The sequence below is a fragment of the Xenopus laevis genome, chromosome 2L (assembly GCF_017654675.1).
Source record: "Xenopus laevis strain J_2021 chromosome 2L, Xenopus_laevis_v10.1, whole genome shotgun sequence".
NCBI lineage: Eukaryota > Metazoa > Chordata > Amphibia > Anura > Pipidae > Xenopus > Xenopus laevis.
Window position 1 is genome coordinate 68,458,670 of NC_054373.1, and position 14,832 is coordinate 68,473,501.

At 38.9% G+C, this 14,832-nt stretch overlaps 1 protein-coding gene across 1 annotated transcript; it reads right to left on the reverse strand.

Moving 5' to 3' along the window:
- Positions 1 to 4,617: 4,617 nt before the first annotated feature.
- prok1.L (prokineticin 1 L homeolog) lies at positions 4,618 to 9,533 on the reverse strand. The gene is made up of 3 exons (XM_018241123.2): positions 9,380 to 9,533; positions 7,386 to 7,511; positions 4,618 to 5,032 (listed from the first exon to the last, which is right to left on the reverse strand). The coding sequence occupies exons 1-3, from the start codon at positions 9,449 to 9,451 to the stop codon at positions 4,910 to 4,912; spliced, it is 321 nt and encodes a 106-aa protein (XP_018096612.1). The 5' UTR covers positions 9,452 to 9,533; the 3' UTR covers positions 4,618 to 4,909.
- Positions 9,534 to 14,832: the final 5,299 nt, after the last annotated feature.

Below are 14,832 nucleotides of genomic sequence, written 5' to 3' on the forward strand. Positions count from 1 at the left end.
TTTGTTCCGTCTCATGGGCCCGTTCTACTGTCACGGTCGGCACCCTACACCAGAACAGATGCCAGGCACCCTGGTCTCGGCTCGACTTCACCAGTTAAGTGACCGCCTTTGGCCTCGGGAGGAGCCCTCGGCGTACTCAGATGCCACCTGGACTTAACGAGAGGTGCAAGGCATAAGTTCTGGCAGGCAATGGGGCACGACTGTTTTACAAGGATGCTGGAAGATAGGAAGCCACAGGAACAGGCAGGCCGGGCTAGCACAAGTAGTAGAATAGTCAGACAGGCCAAAATCAGGATAGAGAAAGCGTAGCATGGTCAATGGACAGGCAGAGGTCAGGTTTGGAGATGTCAGAATAGTCACAGACTAGCAGGATCAGGATTGGAGAATTCGGAGTTAACAGTTAACAGGCAAAAGGTCAGGATTAGAGAGATCAGCGTAGTAAATCAGGCAGGCAAGGGTCAAACACGGTAGAGATATCAGGAATCACAAGTAATAGCACCCAGGAACAAGCTAATTTGAACCTAACAACGGGCAACTTGCTAAAACCTAAATTCCCCTTAAATATATTTGAATTTGGCGCCATTGCGCGCTGACGTCACACGCCAGCATCACTGCGCCTTTAAGAACCGAGCGTGCGCGGCGCGCGCGCCTTAGGGGAAACCGGCACCAGGAAGTGAGCCGGAGCTGCAGGAGCTGCGCAGCGGGCGTCCACGCCGAAGGAGCGGCGGTGGACCCCGCTGCTCACTAGACCACCGGGGTAAGTCCTGACACCCAGCAGTTCCCTGACTGAGAGTTTTAGCCTCTGCCACTGCTGTTTCAATTTGGCTAGAAACTGTAATATCAAATCCAAAAAAGTTTATTCCAAAGCATTCTTTCAAAGTTTAAAAAATTATTCTTTATTTAGCATAAATATTAAAAAATAGGCATACAGACCAATTGATGTTCCGCCTTACGCGTTTCGTACCCACTGGCAGGCATGCCTATGAATAAGTGCCAGTGGGTACGAAACGCGCAAGACGGAACAACAATTGGTCTGTATGCCTATTTTTTAATATTTATGCTAAATAAAGAATAATTTTTTAAACTTTGAAAGAATGCTTTGGAATAAACTTTTTTGGACTTGATATATGTGCCCTTTTGAGCTGGGGGCTATATTCCAATGTTTTTGGCCCTTTTTTTGACAGGCCCTTATAGATTGCAGCATTTGGTCAGTAATTTAGAAACTGTAATAGCCTTTGCAAGGGTTAAATCCTGCTCTAGGAGCAGTCTCTCTCTAATGCGAGATGAGTTTGTTTTTTCCACTATTTGGTCTCTTAGCATTTCATCTGTTAGATTGCCAAACTCAAAGGTAACAACCAGCTCTCTCAAAGCTGCTACAAATTGTTCTGTGGATTTGCCATTACATTGTCCACGTTGGTGGAATTTATATCTTTCAGCAACCACATTTACTCTTGGCACAAAGTTCTTTGTAGCAGTAAGAGCAGTTTCATAAGTATCATCAGGTAATGGTAATGTATAGAATATACGCTGTCCCTCTGCTCCCAGGCAGTGAATAAGTAAAGCACGCTTTCTAGCAGCAGAAATCTCCCCTTGGTCAGCAGCAATAATGTAATTTTCAAACATTCGAATCCAAGCAGTAAAAGGTATGGTAGGCTCACCAGGGTTTGGAAGAAAAGGTGCAGGCTGCTGCAGTGGTAGAAGAGCCATCTCATCGTCAATTTGTTATGTTTTGGGTAGCCGAGGATGAGTAGAGTATAACAGTGCTTTATTAGCAGACTCATGCAGCCATTACACAACAGTAACTTTTACTTTTTAAGCTGTCCAGGAAGTATGCACATTATGTCTGAACACAATGACATCTACAGGCCATTTGGATAAACACCACACTGTGCTTTGTGTCCCTCCTGCTGCCTGCCAAGCTACCTCCTTCTAACTAAGTCTGTCCAAGTCCCTGAAATTTCTGCAGAAAGTTCCTGCTCGCTTCCCTGACTCTACCAATCACTCCACCCCCTTTCTCTGTGCAGCAGCACATTCATTAGATCTGGATGTCAAGTCCATGCACAGGCTGCCTATTCTTCTGCCGTTTTTTTCTTGCCTTCATTCAAAGCAGCGGAGAGAGGGAGGTAAGTGCCTGCACGGGAAAACACACAGCTGATCTGTTCAAGAGTGGCCCACATAAACAAAAAATAGAGCTGCCCCCCAAATGGACAGATTGCCGGTCCGGCCCTGGTGGTGGCAGCATCATGCTGTGGGGATGTATTTCGGCAGCAGGGACTGGGAATGTGGTCCGAGTCGAGGGAAAGACAGGGATATTCTTGAGCAAAACCTGTGTCAGTTTGTCTGTGATTTGAGACTGGGATGGAGGTTCACCTTCCAGCAGGACAATGACCCGAAACATAGTGCTAAAGCAGTGGTCCCCAACCAATGGCACGTGAGCAAATGTTGCTTACCAACCCCTTGGATGTTGCTCACAATGGCCTCAAAGCAGGTGCTTATTCTTTAATTCATGGCCTAGTGTAACATTTTGGTTGCATAAATCCCAAGTGTACCACTTGGCCAATCACCACATTTATTTACCACCTCCCGGGAAGATTTTTCCTTCTTGTGTTGCTCAGGCCCGGATTTGTGGCGAGGCCACATAGGCCCGGGCCTAAGGTGGCAAGACTGTAGGGGCGGCATGCTGCCCAGCCTCCAGCAGGCGCACACACGCATCTGAGGGGGAATAGGGGTTTTTGAGTGACGTTTGTGGGCACTAGGACCCAGAGGCGTGCTGTTGGCAGGCACTAGGACCCTGCGGCACACAGTGGCCTAGGGGCACGGAAGGCATAAATCTGGCCCTGGTGTTGATCCCCAACTCCTTTTACATATGAATGTTGCTCATGAGTAAAGAAGGTTGGGGACCCCTCTCCTAAAGGAATACTCTAATGGTTTAAGGGGAAACATTTAAATGTGTTGGAATGGCCTAGTCAAAATCCAAACATCAATCCAATTGAGAATCTGTGGTCAGACTTGAAGATTTCTGTTCACAAGTGAAAAACCATCTAACATGAAGGAGCTGGAGCAGTTTTGCCTTGAGGAATGGGCAAAAATCCCAGTGGCAAGCTCATAGAGACTTATCCAAAGCAACTTGCAGCTGTAATTGCCTCAAAAGGTGACTCTACAAAATACTGACTTTAGGGGGGTGAAAAGTTATGCACGCTGAAGATGTATAAAAAATGGTCTGTATGGCTGGCATATAAGAGGAGAACATTTTTTGAAATGTTTGTTTTCATTTCCTTCACCTTGCCTGTTGTTAAAAGCAAAACATAAAAATATAAATTGATTCTGGGTGTAAGGTGTATATGCTTGCTTACAAGCATACACAATGTTTCCTTTACTCAGTTAGCAAAATTATGAAAACACACAATGGGATAAAGCGATTGGCTACTAGATTGAGGGTTCTTGCGAGTAGAGTCCACTGTTTTGTTCACAAAACATACAGGTATGGGACCTGTTATCAAGAATGCTCAGGACCTGGGGTTCTTTCTGTAATTTGGATATCCAAACATTTAGGGATTATCTATTAAAGTCTGAATGCCAAAAACTGAACTGAATGCAATTTTTAGTTTTTTTAACTATAAAATCGTAAATCATACCTCGAGATGGAAAAAGTCAGAATCCGAAAATTCGGCATCTCAGACCTACCGAGGTTGTATATAAGTCAATGGGAGAGGTCCCTATGGTATTTCGTTTCTGTGGTCTGTGCTGGAATTAGCCCAAAAATCCAACTATTTCTGACTTTTCTGGCAAAAAGCTGAAAAATGTGGGCTTTTAGGGAAATTCAGATTTTTGTTCCTTTTTGTCTGTGTTTGTCCTCGATCAGATTAAATTGTGCTTTTTTAATAATAAATAAGGTCCAATAGTGGATTCTAATTTGGTAGGACTTTTTATTTTATTTATTTAAATTCGAATTTCGTCTGGATAAAACAAATTTTAAGTATTAAATGAACCCAATAGGATTGTTTTGCCTCTAATAAGTAATTATTATATCTAAGTTTAGATCATGTACAAGGTACTGTTTCAATTTTAAAAATCTAATTTATCTAATTAAAATTGAGTTTATGGGAGATGGCCTACCCATAATTTGGAAATTTATTTGTAATGGGTTTCCGTATAACATATCCCATACCTGTATTTGCATTAACATCAAACGCAATACTAGATTATGTGCAGTCAATGCAGGGCCGCTTCTGCCATGAGGCAAGGTGAGATCCTTGCCTCAGACGCAGTAAGCGGCTAGTTACAAGGGGCGGCAAAAAGCCGCCTCTTGTAACTTTAAGAGCCGAACTTCCGGGTTTTAACCCGGAAATTCGTCTCTGGTAGTGCAGCAAGCACCATTGCGCTTAATGCACTAGTGATACTGCCCCCTTAGACCCGCTCCGACGCAAATTTATAAACGCGGAGCGGGAGAGGAGGGGGGCTCAGGCGGCAGCAGCCCCAGGATCGGCGCTGAGTCAATGTGCAGTTTATTGTTTCAGTCACTCATACCAGTAACTATACATGAAAAAAGACTCCTCTTGCATGCAAAATTCCACTTTAAAATTAGATTTTACTGTAAAAAACAATAGTGTTGCCTGGTTCTATATGTATTCTTGCAGATTTAATACTCACTAATATATATAATATTTGACTTACAGCATACACCACCTTAAAATGCTGAATGGGGCAGGATAAAGAGGCATTTTAATGTGCAAGGCTTTAATATGTGATTCAGAACTATAAAACACACAATTCATTAGATTTAACTCTAGATCCTTTACCAATCCCAATTACTGAAAGCTGTTGGTTTATCATTGTGTCACAAAAAGCATGAACATGTTTGTGGTTATTTTTTTATTGTGTGAAATGAGGAGAGGACAGTGAGCACCCTTCACTTTAAATCCATTGTCTTAAAATCCACTGAACACCGAAATCTGCCATCCAAAAACTTGGAACAAACAAGGCTGGGGAGGCAGGGACAAGTGTGGTGCAGTCTCTTTCCAAAGAAAGGGACCTATAGAGATAGAAGTAGAAAATAAAAAGAGTGCAGAGTTTAAACATTATGGTTCAATTATTAAGCAGGAGCAGAAATAGTTTTTGAAAGTACATAAGTGTGATGGGGTAGTGGCTTTTGCAGTTTTTAGTCAATAGCACAAATAAAGGCACAGACAATGCAGTTACCCCTGGCAACCACACAACAAGTGATTATAATCCAGTGCAGGTTTGCCCTAATGAAAGGCAATAGAGTTGAATTGGTTACTAGAGGTCATTTCCCAGTGCTAAGATACTCCTATATATATGAATTTATCTAAAAGCACTTCAACATAATAGTCATCTTTTATATATTACCAGTATAACAGTGTAAGGGCCATTTATCCCTTTACCCCAGGTATTCACAGACAAAGTAAAAAAAAGTAAAGTAAAGTAAAATTTAGTTAACAACAACTTTCATTTTGGCATATTAAAAGGTTTAGAGTAGCAGCTGGCTCATAGTGCTGTCTGCCGATCTGATGCAAAACAACATAGGAGACATTATTTAAAATAGTCACCACACAGATAAAGTGGTCAAGGTGCACTGGCCCCGAACCCTTAGGAGCAGATAAACGAACAGCAAAAAACCTGGCATCCAAGCACTTTACATACTTAAATAATTAATTACATTAAAAGATCAATATCTCCAGTGGATCACACTGATTGCCTGGATGCCCCTAGTCTGATATCAGATATCACAGTGATTTCCCCTTTCCACCACCCACTGCTGCAACCATAAGTTCTATAAGTTCAACACAGCAAATTCTTTTTAGGCAGATGAACAGTTGTACAAATATAAACTGAAACATTTACAATGCAGGCTCTACTGCTATTTTTCTTAGATTTTGTCTGCAACAGCATGGCTAAAACTAACAAATCTCGGGACTAAAATATATTATAGATTCATATTTTGTTTATGAATGTAAAGGTGTGCATGATTACATTATAAGTACTGATGTGAAGATTTTTTAGCACATTAAAGGGGAAAAATAAAATTTAATATAAGCTTCAGCATACTAAAATAAAAAACTTTATAAATTTAATCAATTAAAAAATTTTGCATCATTTCTGAAATAATTAAGTTCATCTTCACTATCCCTCTCTCAGCATCTGTTTCTATTCATACTGTCTTCTTGTAGCAGTTGGGTGTCAGCTGTTCATTGACATTTAGATTCAATATATCTTATAGGGGGGGGCTCCCTTTCGTAGAAGATGTATTAGAGCTCATTCAAATAACTGATTCCAGTACAAACAAAATAATTGCCTTTTGTACAAATCCTGCATGTAGAGAGACATGGGGGCAGATTTACTAAGGTTCGAGTGAATATTCTAAGTTAAAAAAGTTTGAATTTCGAAGTAATTTTTTGGGTACTTCGACATCGAATAGGCAATATCTGACTTTGATTCGAACGATTCGAAGTTAAAATCATTCCACTATTCGACCATTCGATAAACGAAGTACTGTCTCTTTAAAAAAAACTTTAACTTCAATACTTCGCCAAATTAAACCTGCCAAAGTGCTATGTTAGCCTATGGGGACCTTCTAGAGCATTTTTCTAAGTTTATGGCATTCGAAGGAAAATAGCTCGAATGGTATGATTCGAAGCACGATTGTAGAACGATTGTAGTACGATCGTACTACGATCCGAATAAGATCGTACGTTGCTAAAAATCCTACGAATTTGAATGTGAATTTCTTAGGATTCAATTCAATGGTCGAATTTCGAAGTATTTTACACTTCGAAATTCGACCCTTGATAAATCTTCCCCATGATGTCTGGTGATTTTAATAGAGTGAGCTCTAATACTTCTTCTAGGCAAAACGAGCCGCCCCTATAAGATATATTGGATCTAACTGTAAATGATTATCTGACACCCAACTCCTGCATGAAGAGAGAATGAAGAGAAATGGATGCCGAGAGAGGGAAAGTGAAGATAAACTTGAATTGGTTTTATTTAGAAAGTTTCTTATTTCAGTATTATGAAGCTTATATTAAATTTTCATTTTCGCAATAGTTCCCTTATAATAATAGAAGTACTACCAGCACTGATCGCAATGAGAATAATTTTTTTTTACAATTTCTTACAATTATATTTACAATATAATATATCACTGAATTTGTTATATTTTGGTGTCCAAATTTATCTTGAAGGTAAGATTAAGGTAGATTAAAAGTCAACACAATCTGCTGTAGATACAACCTACAAAAACCTCTGTTTCTAACCTTTTACATTGGTAATCACGCAGTATTCCTCATTTATAAGCTTCTTGGCTTGTAAGTGGAGATGGAGAAAAACACTATCCACCAAATTTTACTAATGCAGTAAATGGATACCTTATGGCTAAACGGGTGACACTCTTCTCCTACTTGCCCCAGTGGCGTACACATCCTTAGCCCTCGCAACCACAGACTGATTGCACAGCAAGTCCCAATTCCACACTGCAGATCCCTCTGGCACGCCTAGAGAATGGCAAGAAAATACTAATTTATAAGCAAGGATGGCACATGCTATGACTTTGTCCATTACTTTTATGTTCATGTGCTTTTAAAGAAGAACTAAAGCTTAATTTAAGAGTAGGACCGAAATGCCCTTTAGCAGTGAAAATCTGTCTCCAAAGATGTCCCAGTAGCTCCCCGTCTTCCTTTCTGATGATTCACTGCAAATGCTCTGTGTTGCTGTCAGTTACATGAGCTAAGGAATCCACTTACAATATACAGCACACGTAGAATACAATATAAGGCTGATTAGTAATTAATACAGATAATTACTACATTGCAGCACAGAAACTAGTGCAGCTAGCAACATAATTTAATAATCAGCCCTGTAGCATCCGCTTATATTAAAGACAAACCTCAATTACTATAATCTGCAACAACCCCTAAGCTTAGCTTCTCAACAGCTGCTCAGAGTATTCTGAGCATGTGAGTGTCGTAGACACTTTCCATTGCTGTGACAAATCTGAAGTCCTGTATCATTGCTGCTATTAAGAAGCTGAGACTTTAGGCTGGTGCAATAAGTTCAGTATGTAAAATACGGCATTTTTAGCTATATTCATTATTAGGGTTTAGTTTTCCTTTAAAGAATGTTTTCTCTTCTACTGGGTTAGTAAGTGATCATTGTGCGTGCAGAACATGTTCAGTAAGAACATGTTAAGACGATACACTGCTTATCAATAATGACATGCAGTGCTCAGGTTTAGGGTTTGATGGTCATTAAATATTACATGTGTGGAATGCATACTATATTGGTGAAATACAATATAACTAATGGATAATAAACAAATCAGGTCATATTTAAAGCAGATGTCTTGCAGTGCCATAGGTTTCTTGGCATCAGAATGCTTTTGCCGGAAAGCTAGTTGAGCAACTCACAGGCTGCAAAATGAAGAAGGGGGAGGTTTTCATTGGGCTGGACAGGTAATTGCTACAATTCTGGTGGTGTATTACAGCACTAAGGAATATTTTACATTAGTTTTGCTTATAAGATCTGTTTGGATTTTAGATATAATTTTCATTTAGAAAAGGGATGCCTAAGTTGCCAGCTAAGAAAGAGATTTTGTAGGCTGATACAATTCCACAGATGTCACAGTTGAAATTTCCATTATGCACAAAAAATATCTGTACTTTTTGGAATCTAATTATTAACCTTGCATGGACCAAACATGGAGTAACTTCAGTTCCCTTGTTTGCTCTATTAAGCCTAAGAAATAACAAAAACCATTGGTTTTTCATTATTGAAACATCAAGCAAAAAGTATGTTCATGTTCATCTATTTACGTCATGCTGTTTTTGTTTCGATCTTGCATGGGAATTGCCACAATACCTTTGCTGCAAAAGACAAAATAGTAGGAAACAAATTGCTGGGAATCAAATATAATTCCTGTAAATGTAAGTCGTTAAAAAAAAAATCACAAAAGTATAGTGGCTCATTAGTTCTGTAAAAACTATAGTCAAACACTAAATAAAAGTGAATTTGAACAGAATCTGATCCTTTAATCAAAAGTTTCAATGTATATTTGCCATAAAAACATTGATATGAACACCAAAAAAACCTTGAGATCTAGCTACAAAATAACATTCCTGAACAACATATATTTGAGATATATAGGCACAACTGTATTCACAATTATTCACAGAGATTATAGTATGACACTGGATCCTGCATATTTTTGCACATTTGGATTTTTAAAAATTAATCACAGAAGTGGTTCTGGAAAGACACTGTTAGTTACTTAAATTAAGTTCTAACCAATTGGTACCTCATGCTATGTTAAATCAGAATGTTCAAATAGTTTGATCCATGCAAAAATATGATTATAATAACTTACCCCAGTTATAACAGCACACTTTGTGTATGCCACCAACAGCATCAACAAAAAAAATTTTGTTTTTAGTTTCATGACAAACTAAAGATGAAAAGTGGGGCAAGTCCTCCTGAGCTGATCTAGAAGCAGGGTGCTGCAGGCTGGTGCTTCTGTGATCTGACACCTCCAGCCTGTGTATATAAGGGAGATGCTCTTTCTGGTTTCCTCCCTGATGTAATGTTCCTCTGAATCAGTAATCTATAATGAGCATTAGCAAAATAAGGAATTCTCTGACAAACTGCTCTCATCATCACAGAACTAAATGACTTTAGATACACTGGTAATAGGGGAACATCAGATGAATGTCATGTTTGTTTTACCATACTTTTTAAAACTGAACACTTTTTAATTTGATCTGAGAAATATCTATGTGAGGGTTAGTTACCATGACCAGAAAAACTGTGAGAATCATATGTTTTTATGGCACTAGTTAATAAATGAGGATGATTCACATACAAAAAAACATAAAATGCTGCTGAATTTTCTTTTGGGTGATCAAAAAGGTGTTTTCAAAAAAACTTGAAAAATGTGGAAAAAATAGCTTGCATTTTGCCTAGGACAACTCTAGGATGACTTCTACATGAACTCGCAATTAACAAGATTTTAGATGCAGAAGTTTTACATTTGTGTTTTTCAAGTTTTTTTGTGCTTAATAAATACCAAACATTTGAGTTTATGAAAATATAATTAGAATTTGAGTTTTTGTGCAAAAAAAAAAATCAAATCATGGCAAAAATTCTAGAAGTGCTGCAAATAATAACATGTTGGAAATACAGCTCTAGCCCCAGGTCCCTTATATAATGACATTGATTATTTAAATGGCCACTGGTTTGGGTATTGCATTGAATATTCTTTTTTCTACCTGTAATAGTTTCTTGTAATTGGGAAGAAAAAAGGAATATATAGTGGATTAAAACACTGTAAAAATTATTTCCAAGAACCATTATTTAGGTTGCAACCCAGCCAATAATTTTACAGTCAGGATGGTAGAAATATTAATTCACCCCAATATTAATAAATATGAAAGACGACAGAGATACAAAGGCTAGTATACCTTTCCATGAGGATCCAGTAACATAGTACAGGTGTGGGACCTGTTATCCAGAATGCTCGGGACCTGGGGTCTTCCCGGAAAACAGATCTTTCCATAATTTGGATCTTCATACCTTAAATCTACTAGAAAATCCGTTAAAAATTAAATAAAACCAATAGGCTAGTGTTGTATCAATTAGGAATTAATTATATCTTAGTTTGAAACAAATACAATGTATTGTTTTATTACTACAGACTAAAAGGAAATAATAATGGATTTCCAGATAAAGGATCCCATACCTGCACATCATGAATGGCTTATGTAAATGCAAATATATAAATATGAAATTTGTTCTGGTTCAGAGAACCTGCTATACAGTATTTATTTGGCATAACAGGTAGAAAAGTGCCATTTCCACTGAAATAGTAAATATTTTTGCTAATGTTATTGGCTATTTTACTCTGTTTTGATTTGTTATGTGTAATTAAACTAAAACAATTTTAGTTTGACAATGTCAGAAACAGCACAGAAATATATAAATATAAAATAGTTTTATTTAGTTGTACTGTAGAAACTGAAAAGTATTTAATGCAGAGTTTTTTTGTGTAACAATCTAAAAATAGCTTTATGGGGAAAATAACTTTGCATCTTATTGCCAATATACATCTTTGGTAAGCGGCTGAGAGCCACTAAAACAGTAGCAGTCCATCCAAAATAAAATTTAAATTCTACTTGGACAGGAAATAATTATACATTCTTTGGATATTAGAAGGGTCAGTCACAATTTTTTCTCACCCTATTGGTAACAGATAGGGCACATTTATTGTTATGATAGTAATGCGAAATTTTTTTGATATACTGTCTGTATCATAGGATTAATATGCTAATTGTTAGCCAGAGAGGGGAAAGCATCAGTATAAACTGAGTATAAATGATGGCTTATCGTATAAATAACACACTGAATACGTTAATCAGTCTTCTAAATGACCAACCACTGGGCACAGGGAGGTTAAAGACTGCAAATAAAAAAATGTGAAGTTATTATTTACGTAACAGCATGGATTTATTTCATACTTATTATAAAGTATATTTATTATATTTCTTTAGAAGGTATATCTAATATATATACAGATATCCTGTTTTCCTTACCCATATTTACAGATACACATACACACCAACACATACTGTATATTTAAAATACCCTGGCAGAGGACAGGCTGTGGACAGTCACATGATAGTGGCATAACAGTAGGGGGCACAGACCCTGTTGCTTCTGGGGGCACAGGGGGCCAAGCAAGAGCCCACACCCTCCCTGCTCCCCCTGTCCCATTTATTTAAAATAAATGCTGCAGATTGCAGGTTGAACTTGTGTGCCCACTGAAATATTTTTTTCCAGGGATCCAAGCATGACAATATATAGTATATACAATATTTTAATTATATACAGGTGCTTAAATTTAAAAGATAGCTATTTGTTTGCAAATTTTTGACCCTAAAATACCAGGCCAAATTAAATTATATAAGGAAATGTACCACTACAGTGCTACCACAAAAAATCAATCTGGTAATAATTACTTTAGTCAATACAGATGCCCGGAACACAGTTAAGGATTTAAAAATCAGACTATTATGCTACTGACCATACACACAAGACTGATGACTTGCCAAAAAAAAAACGATTGCAACAGAATTAGTATATACAATTTATCTTCCAGAATCATTTTCATTCAAAATACATACATATGATCATTAACTAAATTGAATCAAATTAAAGGGAATGTTCAACTTTTGCAAAGTCCTACCAAAGTGGTAGGACTTTGCAAAATAAGCATGAGTCACATGACCTCCTTCTTTATATAAACTTTTAAATCCTGCCTAACAGACATACGCCTCCTCCTTTTCTATTGCCTCTGTCCCTCCGAAACAAAAGTATAGCCACTGATATTTACTGCCCAGTCATGTGACTCATTCAGCCATGTAGACTACTGCCAACACCTACGGGTGCGCTACATGTGTTTTAGCTTTAGAGTTTATAAGTGGAACATTTTTTTTTCAAAAAAAGTTAATAAGCGGTTATTTTACTGCTGGTAGCAAATAGCATTTTCCCCTCTTTCTTCTAATTAAGGGGGAGGAGTTAATCAGGTAAATTCTGATCAGGCTTTGTGTGCTCTGGTTGAAACCTTAACCTTGTGAATTCAAAGCAAGTGTTGCATGTGATCTAAGTGTTGCATGTGAATTAAGTGTTAAGCAGCATTAAAAACCATAAGGCGTTAGTGTTTGCTGTGCATGCTGGGAGCGCTGGGTGCAAGAAGGGACTAAGTGCAAATAACTGACTGCTGTGTGTTCTGTGAGTTATCTGACTGAGACAAACTGATTTTTCTTTTCTCTGTTTGGGGTTAACTCTTGGATACATTGAGTGCATTTATTTTCTTTTTGTGTTTTAGCTTTAGAGTTTCTAAGGGGAACATTTTTAAAAGAAAAAGTTAATAAGGGTTTATTTTACTGCTGGTAGCAAATAGCATTTTTTCCCTCTTTCCCCTAATTAAGGGGGAGGAGATAATCAGGAATATTCTGATCAGGCGCTGTGTTCTGTGCTTTGAAAGCTTTTTCTCTGAGAGTCATAAGCGAGTGTGGGAGCTGCTAAGTGAGTGTTAAAAACATTAAGGCTTTTAAAACCGAAAAGGCGTTTGTGAGGAATTGCATTTGGGAGATTGTAAGTACCCAGTGTAAATATGAGTGCAAGTAGGTTTGCTGGTATCACTCAGTGTGTCACATGTCACATGTATGTGGTGTTGGAGCAGCAATTCCATGCAGTATTTACATGTGAGAGATGTCGGTAGGTTCTCATCTTGGAATCTGAGCTGCAGACTCTAAGGGGTGAACTTGCAGCACTGAGAGCAACGGCAAATGAGGGGGAGGAAAGGAGGATCGCAGAGCAACCACTGGCAGGGGCTAGTGGAGTGGGGGGAGGAGAAGCGGCAGTGGAGGCTAATGAGGGAGGAAGGTTTGTGACAGTCAGAAGGTTAAGTAGGGGACAGAAGGGCAGGGGGGCTGGTCCACAGCTTGTCCAAAACAGCAAATTTACCATTTTAGCTGAAGATGCTGGGGAGGAAAACTCTGAACTGGTGTGTATGGAGCAGACTGACTCACAGAACACCCTGGGAGGCAGTGGTTCTAATACAGGTGGTGGGTGGAGTGCAAGGAAGGAAAGGCAGGTTATAATTATAGGGGATTTAATTTTTAGAAAGGTGGATAGGGTAATCTGTCGTAAGGCCCCTACATGTCGAACAGTCTGCTGCTTGCCTGGTGCTAGGGTTCGGCATGTGGTGGAACGAGTGGACAGATTATTGGGAGCAGGGCTGGTCCTATCAAATGTGGGGCCCAATTGGGACCATGTTGGCGGGGCCCCTAGACAAAGTGTTGCTGGCTACTGACACAGCAAGTATTTAGGAAAATAAGGGCATACAGGCACAAAATAGAAAGGAAAGGGGCAGTGCGGGGCCCCCAGAGGTGCGGGGCCCAATTGGGCCCAATTGGTCCAATTGGCCTAAGGCCGGCCCTGATTGGGAGGGGCTGGGAAAGACCCAGTGGTCTAGGTACACATAGCTTCCAATGACAAAGTTAGAGGAGGTGGTGAAGTCCTCAAGAACGATTTTAAAAAAACTAGGTGTAAAGTTGAAGGCGAGGACTTCCAAGGTAATTTTATCAGAGATATTACCTGAGCCACGAGCAACGCTGAGGAGACAGCAAGAGAGATTGGTGTAAGGAGGAGGGTTTTGGGTTTTTAGAGAACTGGGCTGATTTCTCAGTCTGCTACAGGCTCTTTGCTAGGGATGGGCTGCACCTCGATGATGGTGCAGCTGTTTTGGGAGAGAAGATGGCTAGACGGTTGGAGGATATTTTAAACTAGGTGTGTGGGGGGGAGGGTTCAGTAAAAGATTCAGTGGAAGACAGGTTAGATGAGAGAGTGGGCAAAGAAAGGGAAAATGGGGGAGGAGATTTGGCTGGGGATACTGTTAAGGATAGGGAGGACCACATGACATTTGTTCAATATGGTACCAGTATTAAATGCATGTTTAGAAATGCAAGGAGTCTGACTGGTAAAATGGGAGAGCTGGAGGTGCTGGTGCTGGAGGGAAAATATGATGTGATTGGTATTGCTGAAAGATCAATTATCTGGAAAACCCATGGTTCCAAGCATTCCATTTTTAGCAAAACCATTGTCCTAAAAGGAGTTTCTAAAGTCAAAAACTACAAAAAAGAAATGTTGTATAGTTATGGCTATAGATATCATGTTACTACTTAGGCCCATTTATTAAAGGTTGAGTTGTGTTTTCTCAAAAAAAATTTCAAGGTTAGTTTCACTAGACAAATGTCAATATTT